At 38.8% G+C, this 26,463-nt stretch overlaps 2 protein-coding genes across 2 annotated transcripts in view; one reads left to right on the forward strand and one right to left on the reverse strand.

Moving 5' to 3' along the window:
- The window catches only part of LOC141436433 (uncharacterized), a 290,983-nt gene that overhangs the window by 112,350 nt on the left and 152,170 nt on the right, over positions 1 to 26,463 (reverse strand). The window lies entirely within an intron of this gene.
- Positions 592 to 14,891, forward strand: LOC141436166 (uncharacterized). Its single transcript, XM_074099047.1, has 7 exons — positions 592 to 727; positions 4,099 to 4,288; positions 5,126 to 5,223; positions 6,903 to 6,965; positions 12,321 to 12,452; positions 14,107 to 14,230; positions 14,712 to 14,891. The coding sequence occupies exons 1-7, from the start codon at positions 652 to 654 to the stop codon at positions 14,779 to 14,781; spliced, it is 753 nt and encodes a 250-aa protein (XP_073955148.1). The 5' UTR covers positions 592 to 651; the 3' UTR covers positions 14,782 to 14,891.

Genomic DNA, 26,463 nt, shown 5'->3' on the forward strand with positions numbered 1-26,463 from the left:
ATTAACCAGAGGTCGTCTTCAGAGCAACACCATCTGAACTGGTAGCATGATAAACGGTGTGTTACACTGAGGAGGAACTCTGGTTGAGTTCGAAATGCGTCGGCATAGTGTGGTAGTAAGTGATAGTTGGGTTTGTGTGATTCGAGTGTGTCCTTACAGTGTGGAGGTGGAGGAGCTGCATGAGCACACATTTTCTGCATAGACGTAGCTATGGTACGGTCGCGAGTGAACAAACTAATTATTTAAAGTTAATTGATATGGACCTGGAATCATTAAATAAAAAAATACAAAAAATATCATGGGACACTTGACACCAATTGACCTAGTCCCAAACTAAGCAAAGCTTGTACTATGGACACTAGTCAAAAGATAAACATACTTATATAGATAAATACATACTTAAATACATATTAAACATCCAAGACCCGAGAACAAACATTCGTATTATTCATACAAATATCTGCCCCGGCCGGGATTCGAACCCGGCATTCATTTAATGTTAAGTAGGTACAATTTGGTAAGATTTTTATGACCTCAATTCAAAGTGTACGTGGTAGCATTTCTCAGTAAAGGCTGTAGATTTATCGTGTTTACTCTGTCAGACAGTAGTGCGCAGGAGTCGGGGTCGCACTTGGCAGCGTGACATCAGTGATGATGCGTGTTTTTGTGCTTTTGCTGTGCGCGAGCGCATGGGTGTGCCAGGGGAAAGAGTTCCAGGACAAAACAGGTAAGACATTGTTCACCATAACAACAGCAACGATAACAACGACACAACAATAACAATTTTCGATGGTTAAGTGTTCCGTAGCGAAATGGCAAAAAACGGAACCCCTATGGATTCGTCATGTCTGTCTGTCCGTCCGTATGTCACAGCCACTTTTTCCCGAATATACTGTTGAAACTTGGTATTAAGATTTTCACACAAAAATAGAAAAAAAAAACAATAAATTTTGGAGGTTCCCCATATTTAGAACTGAAACACGCGAGTTCGCATATTGTTGTATTTTCGTTATTATTTTTGTGCGTTTAGCGAATAAATATTTTCTATTTCTATTTCTATTTCTAAACTCAAATTTTTTTTTTCATGAAACATACGTGTGGTGTATCTATGGATAGGTCTTCAATAATGATATTGAGGTTTCTAATACCATTTTTTTTCTAAACTGAATAGTTTGCGCGAGTGACACTTCAAAAGTGCTAAAATGTGTGTGCCCCCCCCCTGTAACTTCTAAAATAAGAGAATGATAAAACTAAAAAAAAATATAATGTACAGCATTATCATGCAAAAATCCACCGAAAATTGGTTTGAACGAGATCTATAATACATCATAAAATCTTAAAGTAAAGGAAACTTTTATATTTTGTTACTTGCTGCTACGGAACCCTTCATGGGAGAGTCCGACTCGCAAGTAAAAAAAACTGCATCGAAATCTTTCCGTTCGTTTGAGTTTGCGAGCTACAATACCACAGACTGAAATTGGCGTTATACTTACAACCAGGGATGCTACGGAGCTCCGATTCCGTATCCGTTAAGACGGAACTTCCGTTTGATATTAAACATCCAATTCGGTTCCGGTTCCGTTACTTTACGGAAGTTATATCGGATGTCAATGCTTAGCGCAGCGACTGGACATGAGCGGCGTACATCAAAAACATACAAAGGGCTAGTTTTTGTAAGCGAAAACTATCATTTGATTGTGATTGCGAGTATCAGAAACGTTACGCAATAAACCCCCAGGTTTAAAGAAAGAAAGAAAGAAAGAAAGAAAATATTTAATTGCCAACAGTACAAACAATGCAAGACAACAATATAACCAATACAAGATAGTAGTCTGCCCTGCGGCAAAAGGAGCAAACTCAGCTAATGCTGCGCTTACGCGGAAGCTGCCAGCGCTGGTTTACAGTCTGCCCCTGTTGACACATGCTGGAATATTGTCTATAGCGGGTTTAGTAGACCTACCCTTAACATCTCGTCCACCTATCACTCAGGCTCTGATTCTGGTTCCGGTTCCGTTTTCGGTTCCGATTCCGTTTCTGGTTCCGATAAACTAAATTGAAAATATCTGGTTCCGCTATCGGTTCCGATAAAAGCACATCCGTTACATCCCTGCTTACAACACCCCTCCTTGCATTGGAGGTTAAAAACCGTAAGAATCCAAGCTTACCTAGTAGAGCAAATTCAATTTAAAATTAACTCGAACCTCTAATCGCTGTGGACGAGGGTCTAATGAATATTGCATGCGGGCGCCGTCAAAGATTTTCAATAAACGCATTTTCTGCTAAAACTGCCTTATGACCCTTTACTCGGGTGACGGCGGCGCGACGAAGGTAAAGGACTTTAGAAATATGCTCATATTTTACTTAATATCATGCATAGCAAAGAGGCGGAAAATTTGAGTTAGATAGACTTCTGCAAAATTTTAAGAGCGTTTATACCTGCTGAGCTGGCAACGTTGCATTTTTGTTAGTTTTTCTCGATTATACCATAAAAAAATTATGAAAATTAAAAATGTGGTCTGATCTGTTCTTAATATATAAGTTAATGTGTCTACTCCAATAGTATGTATGCATGTATGTAAACTCTTTATTGTACATAATAATAAAAATACAAATACACAGAGAGGAGAACAAAGGCGAGCCAGACTTTTATTTTTAAGTAAGGTAAACGTCCGAGTGCTCGACACGCGAATGCCCAGTAGACGACACCCTGCTGTCATCTCTATTGCTAATGGCATAAGGTTTAAAGATGCCAACAACTGGGACAGCGACGAGCATTCGTACGTTTATCTTACAAAACCCTTAAAAATGTAAATGTACTTGTGCGTATCATGATGAGAAGTGAGACTGAGAGAAAAATGATTAAACATTTAAAAGTAATTAATATTTATGAGTAAGCAAGCTCCAGGGCTGACTGAACAGGTACTTAATGAAGCCATTAATGAGTTCGTTTGCGCGTTAAAAGTAATTATTAAACGACTAGCACTCCCATGTGGCTCTGCTTGAAAATTGACACACAGCTTTAAAAAATCTGCTAACAGGGGTGATACGTATACGTAGTCATATTTTCATCACACACCTAGAAAAGTAACGAAGCAAAGCCAACGAGACGAGATAAATTATGTCATGAGATAGAACAGGAGCGAGATAGTAATAATGACACTGTAGTCTTTGGACGTATCAGACAAAGATGAAGTATATCTCGTCTCGTTGTCTTTGCTTTAGACAAATAAAATAGACTAAGTCTGTACGTAAAATTTAGCCAAGTCAAATCTTGCATTACATTCCAAGAGAAATAACTTGGCGCCTACTCATAATAAATCGCTTTATCTTTTGTCGGCAAAGTCAACAGCGATTATATACAATAGAATACCATACAATACAACGACTCTTTATTGTACACCACAATTAATAAGCGATACAGAAAACAGGCACAACAGAGAGACAATTATAAAGTAAGCAACAGGTCTTATCGTTTCAGAGCGATCTCTTCCAGGCAACCTTTTTTAACAGAAATATGTAAGGACTAGATTACATAATATTGAACTTGGCTCTCATTTCACATTAATTTATGTTTTTATTCGAATCCGTCATTCATGAATAGATACCGACATTGTTATTTGTTAATTATTCTATGTACTTTCCTACTTTAACGCTGTATATCACGAAATTCCTAGGCAAATCGTGAAATGGCGCCATTTCATGATATGCCTAAAAGTTGGCCAGGCATATCACGATGAGCCTGAGAAACAGATTAGAGCAACGCATTCATCGATATTCCTAGCTATATACCAGGCACATCGTGATATGCCGAAAAAAAGAAAAATGTAGGTACGAGCGAAGCGAGCGTGCCGCGGCAGCGGCCGGCGAAGTGCCAGAACCGATATAGTGACATTTCATGATATGCCTAGGAATTTCATGATCTGCCTAAACGTCACTAGGCAAATCGTTAAACGGTGAGTTTTGAACGATATGGCGGATGTCCCTTAACCAATTCATGAAATGGCGCTATTTCACGATATGCCTAGGAATTTCGTGTTCTGACGGATTTTACGATCGGCCGCCGACATATTACTAAGTTACAAGATATTGTCCATACAGATCGCTATGTAATAGCATGTCACACAACTGACTTCGAATGCTTCATGCGTCAGTACTCCGCTCTAAGAGACCACGTGCTGCTTGGCAACAGTCAATTGGCTATTGAGGAGTTCCGGCCTTTCGCGGTGCAGTACGGCAGCAGCTGCGTGAGGCTTTCGGGTTGGGAGGAGAGTGAGCTAGTGGCGATCGGGTGAGTGGAAACAATAAACCTAAGCTTACCTAACCTTTTTTTTAACTACGTGTGGAAAATCCGCCTTATGCATGTCCCCCCGCTCGAGGAAGTGGGGGGTCTTTCGGGCTCACCTCTAAAGCCGGGGTTATATTAGAGCCACGCCGCGTGTCGCAACGCGTGGGATTGCAATCGGTTACATACATTTATTACATCGGTTATTTACATACATTAGCACAGCCCCGCGTGTCGCCGAGCGAGCTGACGCCACGCAGACCGCTCGATTTCGATCGGCGTGGGCTAGGTGATGGGGGAAGTGACGCGTTGGCTCGCTCCGCGCTAGTATAATCACCACGTGGCTACGCGCATTCATACAAATTAATCAGCACGCGCGGCGACACGATACTGTAGTATAATCACAGCCCGTTGAGTCAGGCAGCGTTGCGATACGCGGCGTGGCTCTAATATAACCCCGGCTTAATGGCGGGCATACCGAATAAAAGCCACACGACCTTACCCTCTCGGCCCCTATGCGGACACCACAGAATCGCGAAAACATTTAACCGCGGCGCCGCAGGCCAGCCCGGGATGGGCACCCTCTCTGCGCCCCAAGATGGTGTTGGAGCGCTGCGCCCCTAAGACTTTAGGGGCGCTCGGCCAAATCCTAACCTTACCTACATAACTCAAGTAATACTTCACAGCGTTGGTTAAAATATAGACGTGCTTTGCAATGCTGAGGACCTGGGTTCGATTCCCAGCGCTAGTCTCTTTTTCTGATTTTTCTGTGCATCTGTTTCAGTTTGTATTTTTGATGATGATGACAGTACGTGGTAATCAAAGTGTTTCCTGCTCTTACAGGATGGACAGCGCAAACAAGGAATTGACCATGGCTCTGGAGCTCCCAGTCTACATTCAACAAGTGAAGAACGAGACCAACTGCGCCAAACCCGAGAGAGGTAAAATCATGTTAAACGCCGGTTCAAACTTGTATACAGCCCAAAGTGTGCCGAAACAAGAGTTTCTCGTTTATAAAATAAATAAATAAATATCACGGGACAATTCACACCAATTGACCTAGTCCCAAAATAAGCTTAGCAAAGCTTGTGTTATGGGTACTGAGCAACGGATAAATATAATTATATAGATAGATACATACTTAAATACATATTAAACACCCAAGACCCGAGAACAATCATTCGTATTTTTCATACAAGTATCTGCCCCGACACGGGAATCGAACCCGGGACCTCAAGCTTCGTAGTCAGGTTCTAACCACTAGGCCATCTGGTCGTCTAAAAATTATTTAATTATGATAAAAAAATATTTATTTATGAATGAAAGTTTTTTCGTTTCTTCACAACTTTTTTTACACTGCGATTTCACCATTTCTGCTTGTTGGTTTACGCTTGATTGGTTATTGAAATTGCTAAAACGTGCAGATCCTTACTCCAGTTTGTATGGATGATTAATTTTATTATAGCATCGGTATAAAATAAAAATAACGAAATCGAAAATACAAACTGAGACATGGATGCACATAAAAACCAGAAAAAGAGACCAGCACTGGGAATCGAACCCATAGATGTCGCTAGTGCTGCTGCTTAAGTAGCAAATTAGAAAAAAGCAACCTGAGATATATATGCATAGGAAAAATTCGTGTCTAGATTCCTGTCCAGCAGTGGTGTAGGGGTTATAGCACGCAGCACGGAATGCTGAGGACCTGGGTCACTTTTTCTGGTTTTTCTGTGCATCCATGTCTCAGTTTGTATTTTTTTCGATATGGTTTCACGGGATACCCGTAAAAGTAACAAATTTGGAGTTGAAATAAAAAATACAAAAAGACGAAAAAAAGAAATAAAAAAATCGAAAAAAAAACGTAAAAGCGACTTCTAAGAAGCACTAGGAATGATATTTTATATATCTTTAAATTGAAATGGGACCAAATGGGAAGTATTATATATCCACCCAACCAACCTAACCAACAAACAGTTGGAAAACCCCGACCTTGTCACTTCAAAGTTCAATATCTCAAAAACGGCTGAACCGATTTTGATGAAACATGTTTAGGAACCATCGCTAGAAACCCTGCTTTCAAATAATAAAACCGCATTCAAATCGGTCCACCCGTTTAAGAGCTACGGTGACACAGACAGACAGACGGACACACATAGCGGTCAATATACACCCCTCTTTTTGCGGGGGGGGGGGTTAAAAATACGAACTCTTCATAAGTTCATTCGACGTTAGATTCAGACGTTAGTCGGATCGGAATGAAATTTAAAAAAAAATGACAAATTATTGATCGCTAAGAACTGGATCCAATAAAGGAGTCGGAGTCGACAACCAGAATCGGTTTCGATATCGATCAGATCACTTCACGGAATAGAGATTAGAGATTACCCTAGTCTAGTCTAGTCTAGTTCGATCTTCACATATTTTTCTAGGTAGAATTATAACAATATTACTGTCACGATTGGGTTACGATTTATCAACGAATATTATCAGTACATACATAAATTGATTTTAAACTACAGATTAAAACATTTAATTCTATCCTTAATTCAAGAATGTTTTGCGCAAAGCTAAAAGAAGTCCCAGACAGTACCTAATTAAAACTTTAATTAATGATTTCTAGAGTTCACCGGGATCGCTAAGTATAACGCTGAAAACGCCACCCTCATGGAGTTCACTGCTAATGGTAAGCAATAAAAAAATCATATTTATTCTAATACTACCCTGTTGCCCGCGACTTCAAACTCAAACTCAAACTCACAACATTTATTGACAAGAAAAACACACTACATCACAACAAAAACACAGTAAAAACATAAATAGGAGAAGAGAGGAAAATAAGAGATATTGTGCTGTAGTGTGATGCCAAAAGGACTCAGCTCAGCATATGCCGTAGCCCTGAAACCAGAGCTGCAGCGCTGGTTTTCAGCTGAACCCCGGTGAAAACCAGCTAAAAGCTAAGAAAAAACTATATATTATATTATATATATATATAAATCATGACAAATATAAGAGTTATAAAATACCTATAAACATATATATGCGTGGAAATTTGTACAAGAGGATTTAAAAATAAAATAAAAGAGTAGCAATAAATTCAATAATGACAACAATAATAAGTAAAATAAAATTAGGGACGCCTCAAGTAAGTTGGAACAACTCGGCCACCAACGACTTCGTCCGCGTATGATTCGTTTGTCGCTATCCCGCGGGAATTAAGCAATTTTCCTGTAGAAAGACTATTCTATGTCCTTCCCCAAGACTCTAATCTATCTGTCTACCGAATTTCAACTAAATTGATTCAGTGGTTTAGACGTGATGAAGTAACAAACAAACAGACTTACAAACTTACACAACATTAGTGGGACCATTATGTTTGGACCGACTTTGTGGCTTAACTTCCATTTTTTTTTATTCGACTGTATGGCAAACGAGCAAGTGGGTCTCCTGATAGAGATCACCACCGGCCATAAACATCTGCAATACCAGAGGCCTAAGATGGGATACCTCAAGTGCCAGTAATTTCACCGGCTTTCTTACTCTCCACGCCGAAACACACCATCTTGCTCGCTAATCTTGCTGCATCACGGCAAGATTAGCGAGCAAGATGGTGGTAACATTCCGGGCGAACCTTGCACAAGGTCCTACCACCTGCAATGTCTATGTTTATATTATATTACCACTCCCGATACTTTAACACGAAATGGAATAATATTATTTCAATTGCATTGAAGTTTTGGCCACATTTCAGCGATTTCGTCCAAACCATGACACGGCTGCGTTCCCGTATCAGAGATATGCGAGGATGTGTTGCGTCCGAGAAATGTGTTTATCATGAACTTGTAACAAGGCTGATCAAGCCTTGTCGATTGTTAACCTCTTCCTCATTTCATGTTTTGGTTCGTTTTAAAAATTCAATTCAAATTTCAATTTTCGAATATCCACTGTACTTTCAAATTCAGCACTTTGTTTTTATGTCAAAATTCATTCTGCGATCATCAGCCGTGCTAAATATTTTTATTATTTTGACATCAATACCTATTCGATCGTATATCGTTACAGTTTCACAGTGCAGTTAATTACAGTGTTTTATAACCAGTTTCATCACACATTTGTATCCTGTTTTACTCAACCCTCTAAGGGATCTTGAAGGCACAATTGTAAGTCCTACAACATTTGTAACCGTTTTAGCTTATTTACAACGTCCCAAATTTATTAGTTGCATTTATCTTACATTAAATAAACCTCTTGAACATCTCTTGTCTTTACCTCTTCATCATCATCTGTCGCTCACATCGTGACAAACTAATATAGAAACGCTTCATTTACCTATCCTCGCACAGCGCAGCTCTAGTGGAAACAGCTCGGCGGAGCGAGGATAGATTAGATTTTTTTTAAACCACTATTATAGGAATCCTTCCAGTCTGGAGGCAGTAAGGCTGTAGCCACCAATTCCCTTCCCTAATCCGGCCTTGGTGACTATATTCCCGAGTCACAAGTAATTACTAGCAACACTAATCAAAGACTTTAGTCTTCAGACACTGCGGGATTGACGCAATAAATATGATTTTCCCGAATGTTACCCGAGTTAGAGCCATTGCGTGTGTTACCACGTAATCATTGTCCAGCACCTGGCTGTGCAATAAACAGTAAGGCTCATCGCCAGTCACGTGTTGTCGCGGTCGGGGTGTAATAGAAAGTACTCGTGCCTGAAGGTCAGCGCGCTAATTCTGCCGCCTGAACGGAACCCAATGAGCCCTCCCGACGCGCCACTGTTTTTTCAACCTAGGCTACAAATTTTATATCGACCAAGGAAATTAAAAACTGAATAGGTATACTTAAAGATAAAGTAACGCTTTCTTACATCGTAGTCCGAAACATGTCAGGCTAAACTCGATTTAAGACGCAAGTTAGGTTTCGGGCTTATTTCATTATGAAAGTAACGCTGTCCGACGTCCTTCTGTCTGTCTTTCTGTTTTGTTACCTCTTAACGCTTAAATCGCTGGACCGGTAAAGATGACATTTGACATGAAGCTAGTTTGAGATCCCGGGAAGGGATAATAAATACCTATAATAATATTATAATAATACCAATAATACGTATTGTTTCAAACCAAAAATGCGTACTTCTCGCGGAATAGCGATAAACAAATTCTACTCAGCCGGAGTCGCAGGCAATAGCTAGTTTATAGTAATTTCTAATCCTACCAATATTATAAATGCAATAATGTGTTACTAAGGGGTAAAATACATACTTTCTCAGTCATCTCCTGAAATATTCCGTATTATTTTTAAAGCTCAGTATATAAGTTTGTTTCACGAAGTAGGTTTATTTCTGTTTTATTATTTTAATTTCTATAAAGCTCTTTTAGGTTCTCCGACTTTTACTTGTCCCACGAAAGGTCACTAAGTACAACCTTATAAAAACTTAACTAAACAAAATTAGGAAAGTTCATCTTTCACAAAGTGATGCTTGAGTGCTTAGTTATTATTTTTAATAATAATATTAGTGAGGGCGAAATAAAAGTTTGTCGAAGTTGAACAAGTCAGAAAGATGTCTCATTAAATTATAGCTCTTTTAGAAAACTTTGAGTCAGTAATTTAAATCTAGAAACTACAACGGGTAGGTACATTTAAAAAAAATACCTATTTTCTATGGTCTTGTGTCCTAAAATGTGATTGGCATGACCCCAAGAATATATAACCACCAAGTACCGTAAGAGACAAGGAGGATATCTTTAAGTTTATGCGAGCTTCAAGAAAATTATTGGTGGAAAAGACATTATTCTGTTGCTGAACATCCAAACGGAAACAAGGTTCTTTCTAGATAGTAATTATTATTATTATTAGTGTTTAATTTAAGTATCATTATAAATATATAAATATTGCATACCCTAGCAGGCCTTGTTTGGGGCATTATTAACATTTATAAGATCTTACCAAGGTGTTAAGGTAACGGCGCCTATTACCGTGGTACTTAAGGAAGTTTTCAAATGAGTCCCAAAAATTAAGGGTATCAAAGCTCCTTAACAAACGAGAATATTTTTTTATTTAAGAGCGTTTATTGAACTTTCAGTGTCTTAACTTTTTGGGCTCGTTTTAGTTATTAGTATTTGATAAAATAATTATTGAAATCAAAATACCCAAATCTTCTATTACCGTGGTAATGGACAGGCTGTGATTCCATTACCGCGAATTGAGCTTCTATTACCGAGGGTATAAAAAAACGGCAATTTTCTACCATCGGTAAAAGGAACCCGACACATGTTTTGGAACTTAATACCGAGGGATTAAAAAAGGGTAATGGCTTTGGTTCTGTATAATATATTGTACATCAAATATTTTTTGAGAAAATTTAAATAAATAACTAAAGTATGATTCGAATAGTGTATCCAGCCCATTGTATTTTATTATGCTCATGCCACCAGTTATAGTTTGATGTATGCATGCTGAGTAAAAGTCACAACTTTATCAAAAAAATCTGCACTTACGGTACCCTAAATGTGAATTATTTTAACAGAAAAATAAAATGTCACTCGGTAATAGCGACTTCTTTAAGAACCTATTACCGACCCAAAGACAATTGAATGGGTCGGTAATAGATTCCCAAACATTCTATTACCGAGGGTTATGCGATCATACCATCGTTAATTGGCTTAATTTGGAGTATTGCAAAATCTAATTCCGACCTATAAAAACTATAGGATAGAGTTGTGTTTGAATTACAAATCAAATATACTTATTACATCCTTGGCATATAACCAAAATTACATAACTGGTAAGTAAATATAAAATTTCATCGCAATATTTAAACAACTTGGCAAAATAACGGTTTCTATAGAAACTACAAATTCAGTATTGAAGTTTTTGCTAAAAATTAAGAGTTTGTTAATACTTTTCATACCACGGAAATAGTTTTTTAAAAGCGTGAATAGATCAAGATTGGAATAACTGTAACAAATTATATAAACGATAATTTATACCAAAAATAAAGCTTGAAGAACCAAAACTACCACTTTAACTATTACCGTGATATACCACGGTATTACAATCAACAGTTAAAAATGGCGCCTATCGCCGCTGTATTTTATTTTCCATTTTAATCGTATTTCCGGGCCCAAAAATGTACAAAAAGTATTCAGAACTTGTACAAAAAACTATAAAAAGCCATTTAAAAACCATAACATTAGTTCAATTGCCATAAATATTTTGTAAAACACTAAATAAGATTCGAGTCTGCTTGTATGTGGTGTCACGCGTTAGTATGGCAAATCCTCTTCCGTCGGTGCCATTTCGGAAAATCACGAATTGCGAGATGTTTGATTCATTCACATACACTAGCGCTAATAGATACGTGAGTCGACTAAATAAGCTTTTATCTTGTAAAATATATTTTTTTAAGAAATCTATCGGTTTGGTTATAAAATGCGTATTTTAAATTGCCGCGGTGATGGCCGTCGATTTCGATACCCCCGGTAATAGGCGCCGTTACCTTAATTAAATAACTAAAAACCAGAAAGTAGTTTGCTTAGAATCAAAGTCAAAGTCAAAGTCAAAATATCTTTATTCAATTTAGGCTATAACAAGCACTTATGAATGTCAAAAAAAATCTACCACCGAGGATCTATAATCGATCTATAATCGAGAGTAGATTCGATTACACTATGTTTTAAATCAGGTTGTGTTTGTGTTTTTAAATCCCTTTTTTTGTGCCCAGTCTAAAGGTAATGACTGCAACAGGCGGTAATTAAATATTTATTTGAGGTTGCATACTATTTCGATAATTTAATACTGGCCGTTTTGCTGTCAATATGTGATTTTCTCCTAAAAACGTCAAACCGCAACTGCCTATTACAAATTATGAGTGTAGAGTTAGAAATGAAGTAGAATTACTGACTTAGCAAAACACACGAATATCTTTTAAAATAATAAAGATATTCACAAATAAATGAAATCAACTAACTTAAAATTAAAAAATAATTTTAGGGTGTCTGAGGGAACATGTGTGCAATAAATTACTTTGACTTTGACCATGTTACAGCTACCGTGACTCTGGTGTTCCCTTACACCCTGCTGAAACGCAAGGGTGACGTGTTCTTGATCCTGGACGAGGAAGAGGTGGACGCACTCCTGGATATCCCGGTCTTCTTGATGGAGGAAACTGAGCTGGAAGGTACGCTTTACAAGAGGTTATCACACTCCATGTCGTACCTTGGGGAAAGCCTATGACTGCTACAGATGCTGAGACAATCTCTCTCTATCTCTCTCCCTAAAGATTTCCCCCCCTGTCTTGAGCCATCCGGAACAGTTGCCCTGCCCTGCTGATCCCAGTCTACCCCTTCCCTGTATTTTGTCCGTCATTATTAGCAGCACGTGCCCCAGATATTTGATATATTTCACTTAGTACCTATATTGTTTAAAATTAAGTAATAGGCTTATTTTAATGTTTCCTGAGTTCCTAACAAACAAATAAGTATATAATAAAGGAGCGGCTATATAATAGTAGGAAGCCGTGGTGGCCTAGTGGTTTGAGGAAGCCGTGGTGGCCTAGTGATTTGACTTATCGCCTCTCAAACAGAGGGTCGTGGGTTCAAACCCCGGTACGCACCTCTGAGTTTTTCGAAATTCATGTGCGGAATTACATTTGAAATTTACCACGAGCTTTGCGGTGAAGGAAAACATCGTGAGAAAACCTGCAGAAACCTGCGAAGAATTCAATGGTGCGTGTGAAGTTCCCAATCCGCACTGGGCCCGCGTGGGAACTATGGCCCAAGCCCTCTTGTTCTGAGAGGAGGCCTGTGCCCAGCAGTGGGACATATATAGGCTGGGATGAAAGGAGCGGCCACACCGCTAATTAAAAAACGGCGACGGTACGGAATCGCAGTGACGAATCGTATGCGCACCGTTTTTACCGCACGCCCTCCACTCCACACCGCAGCTTAAAATACGCAGACGGTGCGAAATCGCAGTGACGTGCCGTAACGCACGACTTTTGCTAGAGAGCGTGCGGTAAAGTCCTGACGTTTACGGCACGTCACTGCGATTCCGCACCATTTGCGTATTTAAGCAGCGGTGTGGAAAGCATTCAAAAAAGCGGTGCGCATACGATGCGTCACTGCGATTCCGGACCGTCACAGTTATTTAAGCAGCGGTGTGGCCGCGGTCTAAATTAAGTTTAAGTCAAGCGATCTGCTTACGTTTAAACTGCATGCTGTGTTTGCCTGTAATTGGGTAAATACTCTACCAATTGTTATACTGTTTGTACTGCATGTTTTACGGTATGTTACCTGTTGGCAAACTTAAATATATAAATAAACTAGCTTTTGCCCGCGGCTTCGCCCGCGTGGAATCCGGTTATTGCGCGCTGTTCCCTCGGGAAATGTGCATTTTTCCGGGATAAAAAGTACCCTATATCACTCTCTGGCCCATAAACTATCTCTATGCCAAAAATCACGTCGATCCGTCGCTCCGTTTCGACGTGAAAGACGGACAAACATACACACAAACACACACACTTTCGCATTTATAATATTAGTATAATAATATATATATAGTAGTATAATAATATTAGTATATTAATATTAGTAGTAGTATTAGTATTCAAAATAGTGAATGAGAGTCCTACACTTTCTGCCAACAAACTGCTACGCAGTTTGGCAGAGGTTTATAGTTATAAGTATTTCTGTACTTCTTTTGTTTTATTATTTGAGTAAATAAATAATTTTTTTTTAAAAAGTATGGATTCGATTTTGCGCTTTTGATCGTGTGCAATAATTTCCCTAAGTGTGTAATTTATTTCCAACCAATATCTGTTTCGTTTGTCACAGCCGAGTTGAACAAGGCTTCGGAATGGGCGTACGACATCACCCAACACATCGAGGCTGCTCAGGACTTTGCAGTACCTTTCACCAGCCGACTTCGCGTTGCCATGGAGAGGATCCCATTCAGGAGGTAAATCACTGAACATGACGTCAGATTGTAGGACGTCATCCAACACGTATAGGCCGCGCTGGACTTAGCCGCGTCATTTACTAGCTGTCTATGGGTTTGCACGAAGATTTCGTTCATGACGTAAATCACTGAGCAATAGGTACGTCAGATTGTATGAAGTCGATCCGCGCTGGGCTGGTGGGCCGCGTTGGGTGTCTTTTACTAGGTGTCTATGGGTTTCCATGAAGAGGATTCTAATCAGTAATTAAATCACTGAACAACATGTCAGATTGTACATTTTGATTAAAGCATTATAGCGTATTAGCCGATTATAGGGTATTTTGACATACTTAAACCTGTCCTCTCCCAGAGGCACAAATTTGTGCCCAAATTCCTTTGATCCTGTTATCCTGGGAGATGACAGATTAAGCATGAAACCCTCGGTGCACGAGTCCTACTCGCAGTTGGCCGGTTTCTATTATTTATTATTTACCTTTCTCAGATTGATGCTGCTGTACCCGGAAGAAGAATATTCAAACCTACAATTTGCATTCATCGATTTTCTTCTTTAAGTTAATCTTTTTTTTTCATGTAATATTTTTATTCAAATAAAAATGTCAAAGCTTAAATATATCTGTTTACTTAAGAAATTAATAAACTAAAGAATAAACTGTTTTTTATTTATTCCGTTTATTTATAATTCACGACGAGCTTCCTTTTTACCCGACTGCGAAGAAGGAGGGTTATGTGTTTGACGCGTATGTATGTATGTATGTCTATTCCTATGTCCTCTCGTAACTACTCAACGGCTGAACCGATTTTGATAAATGATACGTCATTGGATTCGTCTTAATGACGCGAGTGACACTGGGTACATGAAATTCTTAAAAAACCAAAATGGCGGATTTTTGGCGACAAATAGTAAGTTTTGAAAAACGTTTTTCATTAAAACCTATCGAGTGGGGTATCAAATAATTAGCCCATTCTAAAAATATATGGGTTATAACCGTTTTAATATACCATTTTCACAGAAAAGTGTGAAATAAAAAAATAAATTTCAAAATCAAAAAATTGCATAGTTCCCGCGGAACAGCGATAAATTGCGAAAACGGCGTCGCCACATTGTACACCACAAATAGTAGGTAAGCGATACAGAGAAAACAGGTAAGTACACAGAAAGAAAATAACCATGATACATGATAAATTTGCGGAGATCCCTCGATGCGCGAGTCGGACTCGCACTTGGCCAGTTTTTTCCTGTAGGAAATTCTTCGGCCAATATAAAAGTCTTTTCAAAACTCCCCATTAGCGAATTTAATGGTTCGAAAGGGCTATTAGTTCCGGAAAATAATTAAAAATGTGCCCGGCAAATGAAATATGTCTATAAATTAATGGGTTCACGCAGACAAAGTTCTAAACCCAATTTCTAAATGCATACGGAAATCGACCCTCTACCTAAAACTTAAGGCTTCATTCTGGTGTGACCAAAATGCAACATAGGACTTTATCACAAGGAAAGGTCCTGGTATTGTCGAAGAATAAACTTGTGCTGAAAATGTCTAGTCATGTTATTATAATAGGCCTAAGATGATTCCAGAAGGTCTTAATTTGCAGAGTGACTTTTCAAATAGAAATAAAATTAATGTGCTAAAATGCCATCCCATTTTGGACAGGTTTCTGCAAAAGTAAAATGTTGATCCGGTGTTGCATAATGTAGTTACCTAAAATATTTATGATGTAAATCATTAAGTAACATTGTAGATCTGTTTCGAAAATATATACTTACCTTGTTGAATTTCTTACCGGATTCTTCTTACTGTTACCAATTTTTTTTACTTACGAATGATATTTTCGAGTATGAGATACTAAATATCGGCCCAAACTTGATCAAAAACTTGATACAAAAGCACCTTTGATAGTAAAAAAGGTCGTAGTTTTATTACCAAAAACACCCCTTTTATCTGCAGCTCTTCGCTGTGAAAAAGTGAACAGTGAAAATTCAAAAAGGCCAATTTGTGTCAAATGGAATGCAGGAATAGGAAAGCTTTCAAAGTTTATTCCGGAGTCCGCTGCAGGCTTGTGAAAAGTAAAAAGTTTGAAAAATAGGGTCGCGTGCAAAAGTTTGTCAAACAGCATTTTGTGTGGAATTATGAATTTCGAGTCTGATAAAAAGTACTGCCGCGTGTGATAAGAAGCCAGGAAAATTTTACAGGGTGGTTCGAAAGCACGTTCGAAGGGTGCCTTTTTGGACTGAGTAAATAATAAAAAAAAACCTTAAGAAAACTTTAAATTAATAAAAACCAAAAAGGATAAAACAAGTCTACATAACAGTCTAGAACTCAGTTAAGTCACTTAAACTACAACAGTTGGGATCTATTCAAAATCGTGAACAACTCAAAAATTCTTAGTAATGGAAAGAAAGAAAGAAAAACATTAATTCGTGACATTTTACAAATTAAAGAAAAAGAAAAAAGGAAATAAAGACAAATTTTGTCACGAAATGGTCCCAACTCAGCATGATGTCAAACTTGCGGCCGACGCTGGTCTTCCGTTGGAACCATAATAATGGGTTCCATAATGGGTTCCGACTGTTGAGGTTTAAGTTACTAATAGAGTTCTAGACTGCTGCTGCAGCTGGAAAAATAATATACATGAAGTGGCAATTGGTGGGCCACATCCAACCGTTGGGGGAGACAAGTCCTCGAGTGGCGACGAACCGGAAGGCGAAGCGTTGGCAACTTGGCAGGCCTCCCACCAGGTGGACTGACGACATCGTGAGAGTTGCGGGAAACCGGTGGATACAAGTGGCGAGTTGTCATTGATTGTGGCGTTCTAAGGGGGAGGCCTTTGTTCAGCAGTGGACGTCATCCAGCTAATGATGATGATGAGAGTTCTAGACTACTAAATTCCTATATCCTTTTTCATTTTTATTTAAAGTTTTTTTAAGCCCAGCCTAAAATAGGGTTGTCCTAAAAAAAAAATTAACGGCGAAATGTCATGCGGGGTGTTATAAGTTTGACCGCTATGTGTGTCTGTGTGCCTGTGTGTGTATGTGTAGGGGAAATTCGTGTCTGTACCGTTGTCCAGCAGTGATGTAGCGGTATAGCACATGGCACGGAATGCCGAGGACCTGGGTTCGATTCCCAGTGCTGGTCTTATTTTTCTAGTTTTTTTGTGCATCTATATTTCAGTTTGTATTTTCAATTAAGGTTTTACGGGATGACCGTAAAAGTAAAAATTTGGAATTGAAATAAAAAATACAAAAAGATTCCAAAAAACCAATCTTATGTATAGAGGCTCCATATTATTTTGTTTGGTTGACAAAAGAAAAAATATCAACGTATTCAATATTTTCTGATAATCTTACTGGCGAAATTAATTATATTTTTTTTACCCAGTAATGTATCAAATTGTAGGTACAAAATTCTAAGTCACGCTTCCCTTCCTTGCAAAGACTCAATTGAATCAAAATTCAAGTTGATCCCCGCCGATTGTCATTCCGTCTCCGCTGTTGAAATAAAACCACAATTTCATGGAAGCTTTAATTTATGACTCTGAATTCCCTTCGTTAGGCCTTTGTACCCTTTATGGCACGGCGGGGTGACAGATCTGTCCCGCGGGTGTGAGAGCCTTCATAAAACGGATTCATGTTCAATGTTATGGGACGCGGTGGAACGAAATAGGTAAGTGTATTTTGGGTTGTTTAGCTGACAGTCTTTCAGGGTTTCGTACGTCAATCGACAAAAACGGAACCCTTATAGTATGACTTTGATGTCCGTCTGTGTGTCAAGATGCTTTTTCTCGGGAAATAGCGAATCTATTGTGTTAAAAATGTAGTTGTGTCAAATACAAATGTGTACCTATAAACATTGTTTAAAAAAATATACCTCGTTGAGTTTCTCGCCGGATTCTTCGCAACAGAGCGGGGCACGACACGGCTAAAAGAAAGATAGATAATTATGTACGGTGATGACTGATGACGGTAATGGGACTTTTGGGACAACAATATGATATAAATATTAGTGCCATTGTCCCATGATGGGACAACTCAATGGGACTAGTGGGATACACGGGGTTTTTCCGAAGTAAGGGTTTTTCGGTAGTAGTTTTTTTTTGACATTTATAAAGTGCTTGTTGCCTAAATTGAATAAAGATATTTTGTCTTTTGACTTTTGAGCGGAGAAGAACCATCCATCAAGTTGGTGTTGATGAAAACTACTTGTTCGTCAGGCAGTACGATGATAGAACTTAGCAGCTGGGCATTATAGATCCTGTAATACACAAAGAGAACTGACGTCTCTGGGAAAATACCGAGGGACCAGTTTCCCTGAAACTTGGAATAAATCATCTTTTAGTAAATTAAGGGTGTTTCACACAGTAGCGTTAGGTAAGACTGCTTTATTAATGTCTAATTTCGAAGTCTGTGTTGCCAGGTTCAAAAATAATTCATGACGTGTCCCGACAGCCATTCAATTGATTATGGGTGTTACGTTTTTCACTGATAAATGGCAACAATAATATTAATACGAGCTGAATATTGTATAGGATTGTGTGTTCGGTGCTTACGGATATTTAGGCCGTGTTGCCCGGGTCAAATATCAAAGAAAGAAGTAGCTGTTCAACGTGATTTGATTTCACTGAATCGCAGACTTTTTTCACGACAATGCCATTCTAACATAATATCCGAGACGCTTGTGCTCCGAAAATTTTAGCTCACTCGCTTCGCTCGCTCGCTGCTATACTTAAGTTGAGTATGCGAAGTGACAATTTAAAGCAAAAAAATTTAGAATATCAGCCAAAGGAAAACATTGTTAATAAACTCGGCTCGATGATAATTGAATAAAATGTGAAATGTTCATTTGCTGAAGATTCATCTGGGAAAATAAATTATATTAGTTTCTTGAGGAAGTGAAAGCGAAAAATATTTTGCCCAAACGGCAGTACACCAAGCCGTGGTGGCCTAGTGGTTTGACCTATCGCCTCTCAAGCAGAGGGTCGTGGGTTCAAACCCCGGCTCGCACCTCTGAGTTTATCGAGATTCATGTGCGGAATTACATTTGAAATTTACCACGAGCTTTGCGGTGAAGGAAAACATCGTGAGGAAACCTGCACAAACCTGCGAAGTAATTCAATGGTGCGTGTGAAGTTCCCAATCCGCACTGGGCCCGCGTGGGAACTATGGCCCAAGCCCTCTTGTTCTGAGAGGAGGCCTGTGCCCAGCAGTGGGACGTATATAGGCTGGGATGGGCAGTATACACCAAGCATTGCTTGCCTTGGAAAATCTCTATATACTTACGTGTGTTTTCTACACTGCTTAGGTACTTTGTGTTGGTGTGCAATAATGAGTTATTGTATGGTATTGTACCAAGTAAGATACGAATCTCGTCTTGTAGCTGTAATAACACCTGGAATAGTATCGAATGGAGACCCCGGTTTAGAAAGTCATTAGTCTATAAATTCATGAATGGCCGCGAAACCTGTCGACCCTCCTCAATCAGAGGGAAACCTGGAAAAAATGTAGTGCTGCTTTATTGTATTCGTCTATATAATATTAATAATATACATGGTGTTAAAATAATCCTGTACACACACCACATTAAGGACTGGTTACTAATACGATACAAGTGAAAAGCTATTTTAATTCGAAAAAAATAAATTTAGAATTTGTATCGAAATTGAATCACAGGTAGACTATCTCTATATTTTATTATATACATATGTGTGTAGATGTATTTTTGCTGCGTTTTAACTAATATTCTGATCTACTGCTGGTGCACAACTTGCACTTGCTGTAATTTTATTCGATTCTAGCCTTCCTTATTCCTATAAAAAGATAGCCTGGAAGAGATCACTCTTCGGCCGCCTATTGCTTACATTGTAATTTTCTCTCTGTGTTACCTGTATCCCTTATTTGTGGTGTACAATAAAGAGTAATTATATTATATCGTTTCTCCTTCCAAAATATATTCTTTTTCGCTCACTCTATGCGCCTACCTACACTGTACTGCAATCCGGAACAGCCTGTATGTCGATACATTTTTTTATATTCAAGTAATCAAAATAATTTTATAAATTAAATCATTCTTGAAAAGTAACTCTAGTCGGGATTTAGTCATTGTCGAGAGAGTAGCGAGGCACGTTGTATTTAAGTCGTGTTTAAGTCACGAGTAAGTATGCTATCCGCGGGCTTACTCCGAAATTCCAAAATCGAAGATCGTATCGTACCATCCCTCTCACTCTCGTATTAAATAGTAGTGTCAGAGGGACGGAACGACACGAACTTCGATTTTCGAATTTCGCAGTAGCCCGGCAGGTTTTTTGCCGTTTCGGACAATTATTTTTCCCAATTGTTTCACTTGGCAACTGTTTCATTTCCCAACTCACGATTTTCTCTGAAACCATATTTTTTCGGCACTTTCATAAAACAAACCTTACCTAACCTACTGTGTTCTATAAAAGCATTAGAAAATAAACATATAAGAGTTTTTTTTTGTAAATGAAACAGTTGGCAAATGAAACAGTGTTTTTGCAGGTGGTAGGACCTTGTGCAAGGTCCGCCCGGATTGCTAGCACCATCTTGCTCGCTAATCCTGCCGTGAAGCAGCAGTGCTTGCACTGTTGTGTTTCGGCGAGGAGAGTAAGACTACCGGTGAAATTACTGGCACTTGAGGTATCCCATCTTAGGTCTCTAGGTTGGCAACGCATCTGCAATCCCCCTGGTGTTGCAGGTGTCTATGGGCGGTGGTGATCTCTTACCACCAGGAGACCCACTTGCTCGTTTGCCATCCAGTCGAATAAAAAAAAGTTAGGAAATGAAACATTTGGCAAACAATAATTGTGCGAAAAGGTAGGATATTATGCTGTCAATTATCAGCTATTGTATTCCATTAACCTCCCTTCCCTCGCTTAAACTTAGCTATACATAACGAACGAACAGGATAAACTAACTGAAATCAAAATCAATCAGTTTTTGCAACACGAAAATTACAAACTTTGAAAGAAAGAAAGAAAAGTTTATTTTGGCTCCAAAAATGTACCACCTAAAACTAAGACTAGAACTAGCACTAAAACTATGTTACTAGGTGACACGGCAGGATACCAAAAAGGGTCTCCACTCAGCATGTGTTGCCGCACATTATGTGCAGTAACGCTGGTTTTCTGTGGAGCCCAAACGTTAAATAAACATGTATGCATGAGCCAGTTCCTTTGCCCTAGTCAGACGGAGAAAAAAAAAAAAAAAAATTAAAAAAAAAAGAAGAAATTAAGAAATTAAAACCATAGACAAAGGGAGAAGTGACGTGGCTCAGTGTAAAAGATAATAATACTTATACTGCTGTCGTGGCAATAAATAGTAATTTTTAAACATTTTCTTTTGCGATGCGATGCCTCCGACAAAAGGAACTGGCTGGCAAAGATTATAATATACACCATTTACATATTGATCAACACGGACCAGTACCAACCATATCAATTACAAACAGACAAATTGAAGAAATGAAAGTGAATAAGTATAAAACTACTCTTAAAAAAACAGACCACAGATGAGCCTTTGGAGCTAACATCAACTTGAATTTCATTTCGCAACTGCAAGCAGATGGCTGAAAAGCAAATCCAGCTGATTCTAGCTATAGACTAAACCAGCGGCTCTCAAACTATGGATCAGGCATGATTGCATAGTTGACGTGCCCTGACGTGATTTTTGTTTTGAGAAAATGCATTTCTGCCAAGTTACTTGCGGTGCGTTAGTTATTCTTGGCAACGATGTTTTTTCCGAAAACGCTATCAATTTAAAAAACGGCATTGACAAGCTTTGAGTTATTCCTAAACAACTTAGAAAGTTGACAGTCCCTCGACATTGTCATTTCAAAGTTAAATATCTCAAAAACATCTGAACCGATTTTTAGGAAACTTAGGTAAAACCCACCGCAAAGAAACTCGCTTTCACGTGAAAAAACCACATCGAAATCAGTCTATCCGCTTCAGAGCTACGATACCATAAATAGACATTGGCGTCATAAATAGCACTGCCTAAAGAATGGGAACAGCAGGCGTACCATGATCTTTTCACAAACGATCCAAACGCAGAGCAGTTCAATTTAGGCACCTAAACTGAATCGTCGAAATTAGTACCACGACGTTTATTTCTCAGAGCTGAGTCTCAATGGTTTACAGGTGAATGAAAGACCGATATTGTCTCTGGTCCGAAACTGAAACGCTAAGTCGCGAAAGGGATGCCGCTATATGCAAACCAAATTTTGTATACTAAAACCTCTTTATTTTGCAAAACCATAACTCTATGTCATTCCGTGTTCTTAGCAACCGTTGTGTTGATTACAAATAAAATGTTTACGCTGTCACTAATCGACGAGTCTCTTTTCTCACTGAAAAATCATTGAGGAGTTAAGAAGCACAATGTCGTGAGTACCTACGAAGTCCGAGACAAAATCCAAGAGCCCGCATCCAAGCACGACAACGTACAGGCTCGCCGCCCCAGAGACCCAGGCGCCGATGCCGCGAGCCCCCCATGTCGCAAGAGACGGCTCGCCGGGCCTTAATTGAAATAGCTCCGGAGAAAAATGAGACCTTGCGCGCAGGACTGCAAGAAATTAGGAATGAAATTAAAGCAGTCAAGGAGTTACTGCAAGCAAGGTGAGGAGCATTTTTTTGATTAGTTACCAATTTGATAGAGTCTCCCATTACAAACAAGCAATTCAATTGTGTCTGTGTGTTGAATGTGTACTTATTAGGTTTCTCGATACCTACGACTGCGCTAAAGTTTTTGGAAGAAAATTTGGTATGTAGAAAATATTATGCCTTCGTAAGTCGTTTCATTGTAAAAAAAAAACGCCATTCAAAAGACTGAACGAAAGTCGGTCACTCATGTTCTGCTATGTCAATGTTTTTTTATGTAAGTACCATGTTTTTTTTGTTTTAGGTTACCAGTTCCAGAACTGCCCCCAACGCCAAATTTAAATCTACCATAACCATATAATTTCAAGATAAGGTAGCCTGAATTGTCTTGACAGGTTCTCTAAAAATCTATCTAAATTCTCGTTGACAAATTGACTCGAATTCAGTTTCTAATATAAAGTTAAATGGTCAAACTGTTGAATTTGTAAAATCAACAATATTTTTAGGAATAACACTCGATGCTAACCGATGTGGCGACGGCACGGTTGATGTATTTTGCTTACTTTAATAGCATTATTTCGTACGGCCTTATTTTATGGGATCTGCTGCAGACATTGAGTAAATTTTTATCTTACCAAAGAGAGCAATTAGAGCAATTTATAATTTGAAGATTTTCGATTTTTCGACGATCTTCTTTTAAGGAAACAGGTATCCTAACCCTGCCGTCGCATTATGTTTTTGAAATAATCATGTATGTAAGGAAGAACATATGTGATTTTCCCACTAACGTCGATAACCCAAAGGCTACTAGAAACACAGGGAAGCTTAAAGTTCCATCTTACAGACTGGCTAAATATACCTCGTTGAGTTTCTTGCCGGATTTTTCTCAACAGAGGTTTTTCCGAACCGGTGGTAGATTTTTTTTGACATTCATAAGTGCTTGTTATAGCCTAAATTGAATAAAGATATTTTGACTTTGACTTTGACTTTGAATTTTTGTAAATTAATTATTTGTGAAATAAAAATGAAAACAAACCAAACGTGTTCATTTTCTCCTTTACTTACGCCTGTTATATAATATGGTTATTCATAAAGAAGATTTCCGCAATTACGTAGTTTTTGCCTAATAATGAATAAGTAAGTAAGTAAGTAATCATTTATTGCATATAAAGTAGGGTTTACAGGAGGGCTGATACATGGAAAGAACATACAAACATTCTTGCAAAAGAAAAAACAACAGTGAAAAACAATAACAATGGTAGCAAGTTCATGAACGTACATTAACAGCTCTTCATACACAATATATTTTCACTGGCTCCTACACTATATAGGCGAGGCCTGTCCCGTAGGTAGCCAATTCCGTGAGAGTGAATACATAGTGACAACATCTCAAACGTTCCGCTAGAGGCGCTGTTCGTGTTTCCATACAAATTGAGATTCTAACGCGGAAGCGATCGAGACGTATTTGTAACCGAAAACTTACACTAAAGGTACTGGCTAGGGGCTTGACTCTAATAATAAATAACTCATACACTCTCGTGTATATGAAATGTTTTTGGTGGGATTCTCATTACTATTTATAGTCTGCGGGGTCTTAAACATAATAAGTGTTAACAAAAATCGTTTAAGGTTTAGGTATTTATTTATATCATCGTGAGAAATGCAACACAAGGATTATCTCCCTTCCCATAATCGGCGAACAAGGCGATTCCTTATGGCTGTACCGAGTCGCAGTTGTGGGTTGCTTCTTTCTGTCTCATCAATGACAACTGCGTCCTCGAGCAGCGGCTCGGTAGCCGCCTGCTGCAGACGGCGATTGTGGTATCGAGGCAAGGGTCCCAAATCTAAAATGGGCAGATTTGCTGTATTGCAAATATTGTGCAATATAGCACAAGCATTTATAATTGAGCCAGCAACTTCTGGGCTGTACTTCAACACTCGATGGCCACTAATGCACCGAAAACGAGTTTTAAGAACTCCTAAAGTCCTTTCAACTACGTTTCTAGCGCGAACATGAATGTTAGTGTAGTGACTTTCAGGCGAGTCCTCTGCAGCGTTGGTAATGGGAGTCATCATGTACTTCCTGAGGGGATACCCGGAATCACCTGTAAATACATATTATTTAATATACTTAAAAACTTTTATAATTTATTTCTGTTCCATTATCAACGGTAGAAAAATTACAAGATGCGATGATGACAAGTCTAGATCGTCTCTTGCGTCGAGAGCACATTTATTAATAATTATGTCATCAATTAATAATTACTATAATTAATTATTTGGCTTACTTATGTCAAGGCGCCATGTGGGGACTGTAACTTGGTAAGAGCTTAGCTAATGGCGATCTACGCGCGTGACTTTAAACTCTATCATCACTATCCCACCCAGCCTATACACGTCCCACTGCTGAGAACTTGCTAACTTCACACAAACCATTAAATTTTTATGGTATTTTGCCGCCCCCTAAATGTGGCGCCCGGGGGCTCTTCAACTGTCCACCTAACTACTTCTGCTGTTGACTGTACATACTAACAGATAATAGGTTTACTTAAAGGGTTCTTGTCTCATTCCTCTCTTCCAGAGTAGAAGGGAAGACAATATACTTCCTCCTCATTTGAGGAGTATTTAAACAGGCTGTTATTTGCGCAACAACAGATGATACTGTTTGCTGCGCCAAAGAATGTGCACCTATATCACCTATGGGTCTTTGATACGACCCGACAGCATATAACGACAGCGTAGTCAATACCTACAATAATCAAGTATTTCGAATAAGTACTTTTGCCAAAGCATAACCTAGTTAAAGTTACAAATGTGCATATACGTAAGGCGTAATGAAGCTAATAATTATGAGTTTACCTTCGTCTCTAGATCTAAGTCAGTAGACCTCACAGGTTCTTTGAGCAATGGCCTTAGCTCCTCACAGAGGTCTAGAGTCAGCTCTTTCGACAGGCGATATCTTCGAATGAACTCTTAATCCCCGAGTTCAAACGGATTGTTTTCCTTGCGATTACGGAGCCTATTTTTTTTCGCCCTGTATTCTCCATGAGATCGCATTCCAAAAATGCCAAAAATAATAATTCCTTCGACATCTGAAAAACTGCCGACAACTGTGTTTTAACAGCTTGCGGATTTTTCTATGTTGAACTAACACGCTATGCACATACTAAAGTTGTTATTTGCACCGTAAAACACTGAATTCGTTTTATTTCATTAGTTGAAGTTGAAGCGATCCAAAAGAATTGACAGAATGAGTAACTTATACTGAATCGCTAAATTTGACACTGAAGCGATTCAATTCCTACTCAAGTTAAGCGTCATGGTACGAAAACCGCTTGAAGTGAGTGAATGAAAATGTCTGTATCGCTGTCGCTGAACCGTGCCTGAACTGAATCGCAAAAGTAACGTCGTGGTACGAAATAGCGATGCAGTTCAGTTTAGAGCCTAAACTGAATCGCATTAAGAGAGCGTGGTAGGGCCCTGGAAAAGTTTGAGAACCTCTGAGCTAGGCTATAGACACAGTGCTTGAAGCGATAAGTTGCCAACCACCGGATCTGAGGCTCGCTGCGCTAACTGCTCTAGAGCTGGGATTTCATCGAGAAATTATCGATAGTTTAAGTTAA

The sequence above is a fragment of the Choristoneura fumiferana genome, chromosome 16 (assembly GCF_025370935.1).
Source record: "Choristoneura fumiferana chromosome 16, NRCan_CFum_1, whole genome shotgun sequence".
Taxonomy (NCBI): domain Eukaryota; kingdom Metazoa; phylum Arthropoda; class Insecta; order Lepidoptera; family Tortricidae; genus Choristoneura; species Choristoneura fumiferana.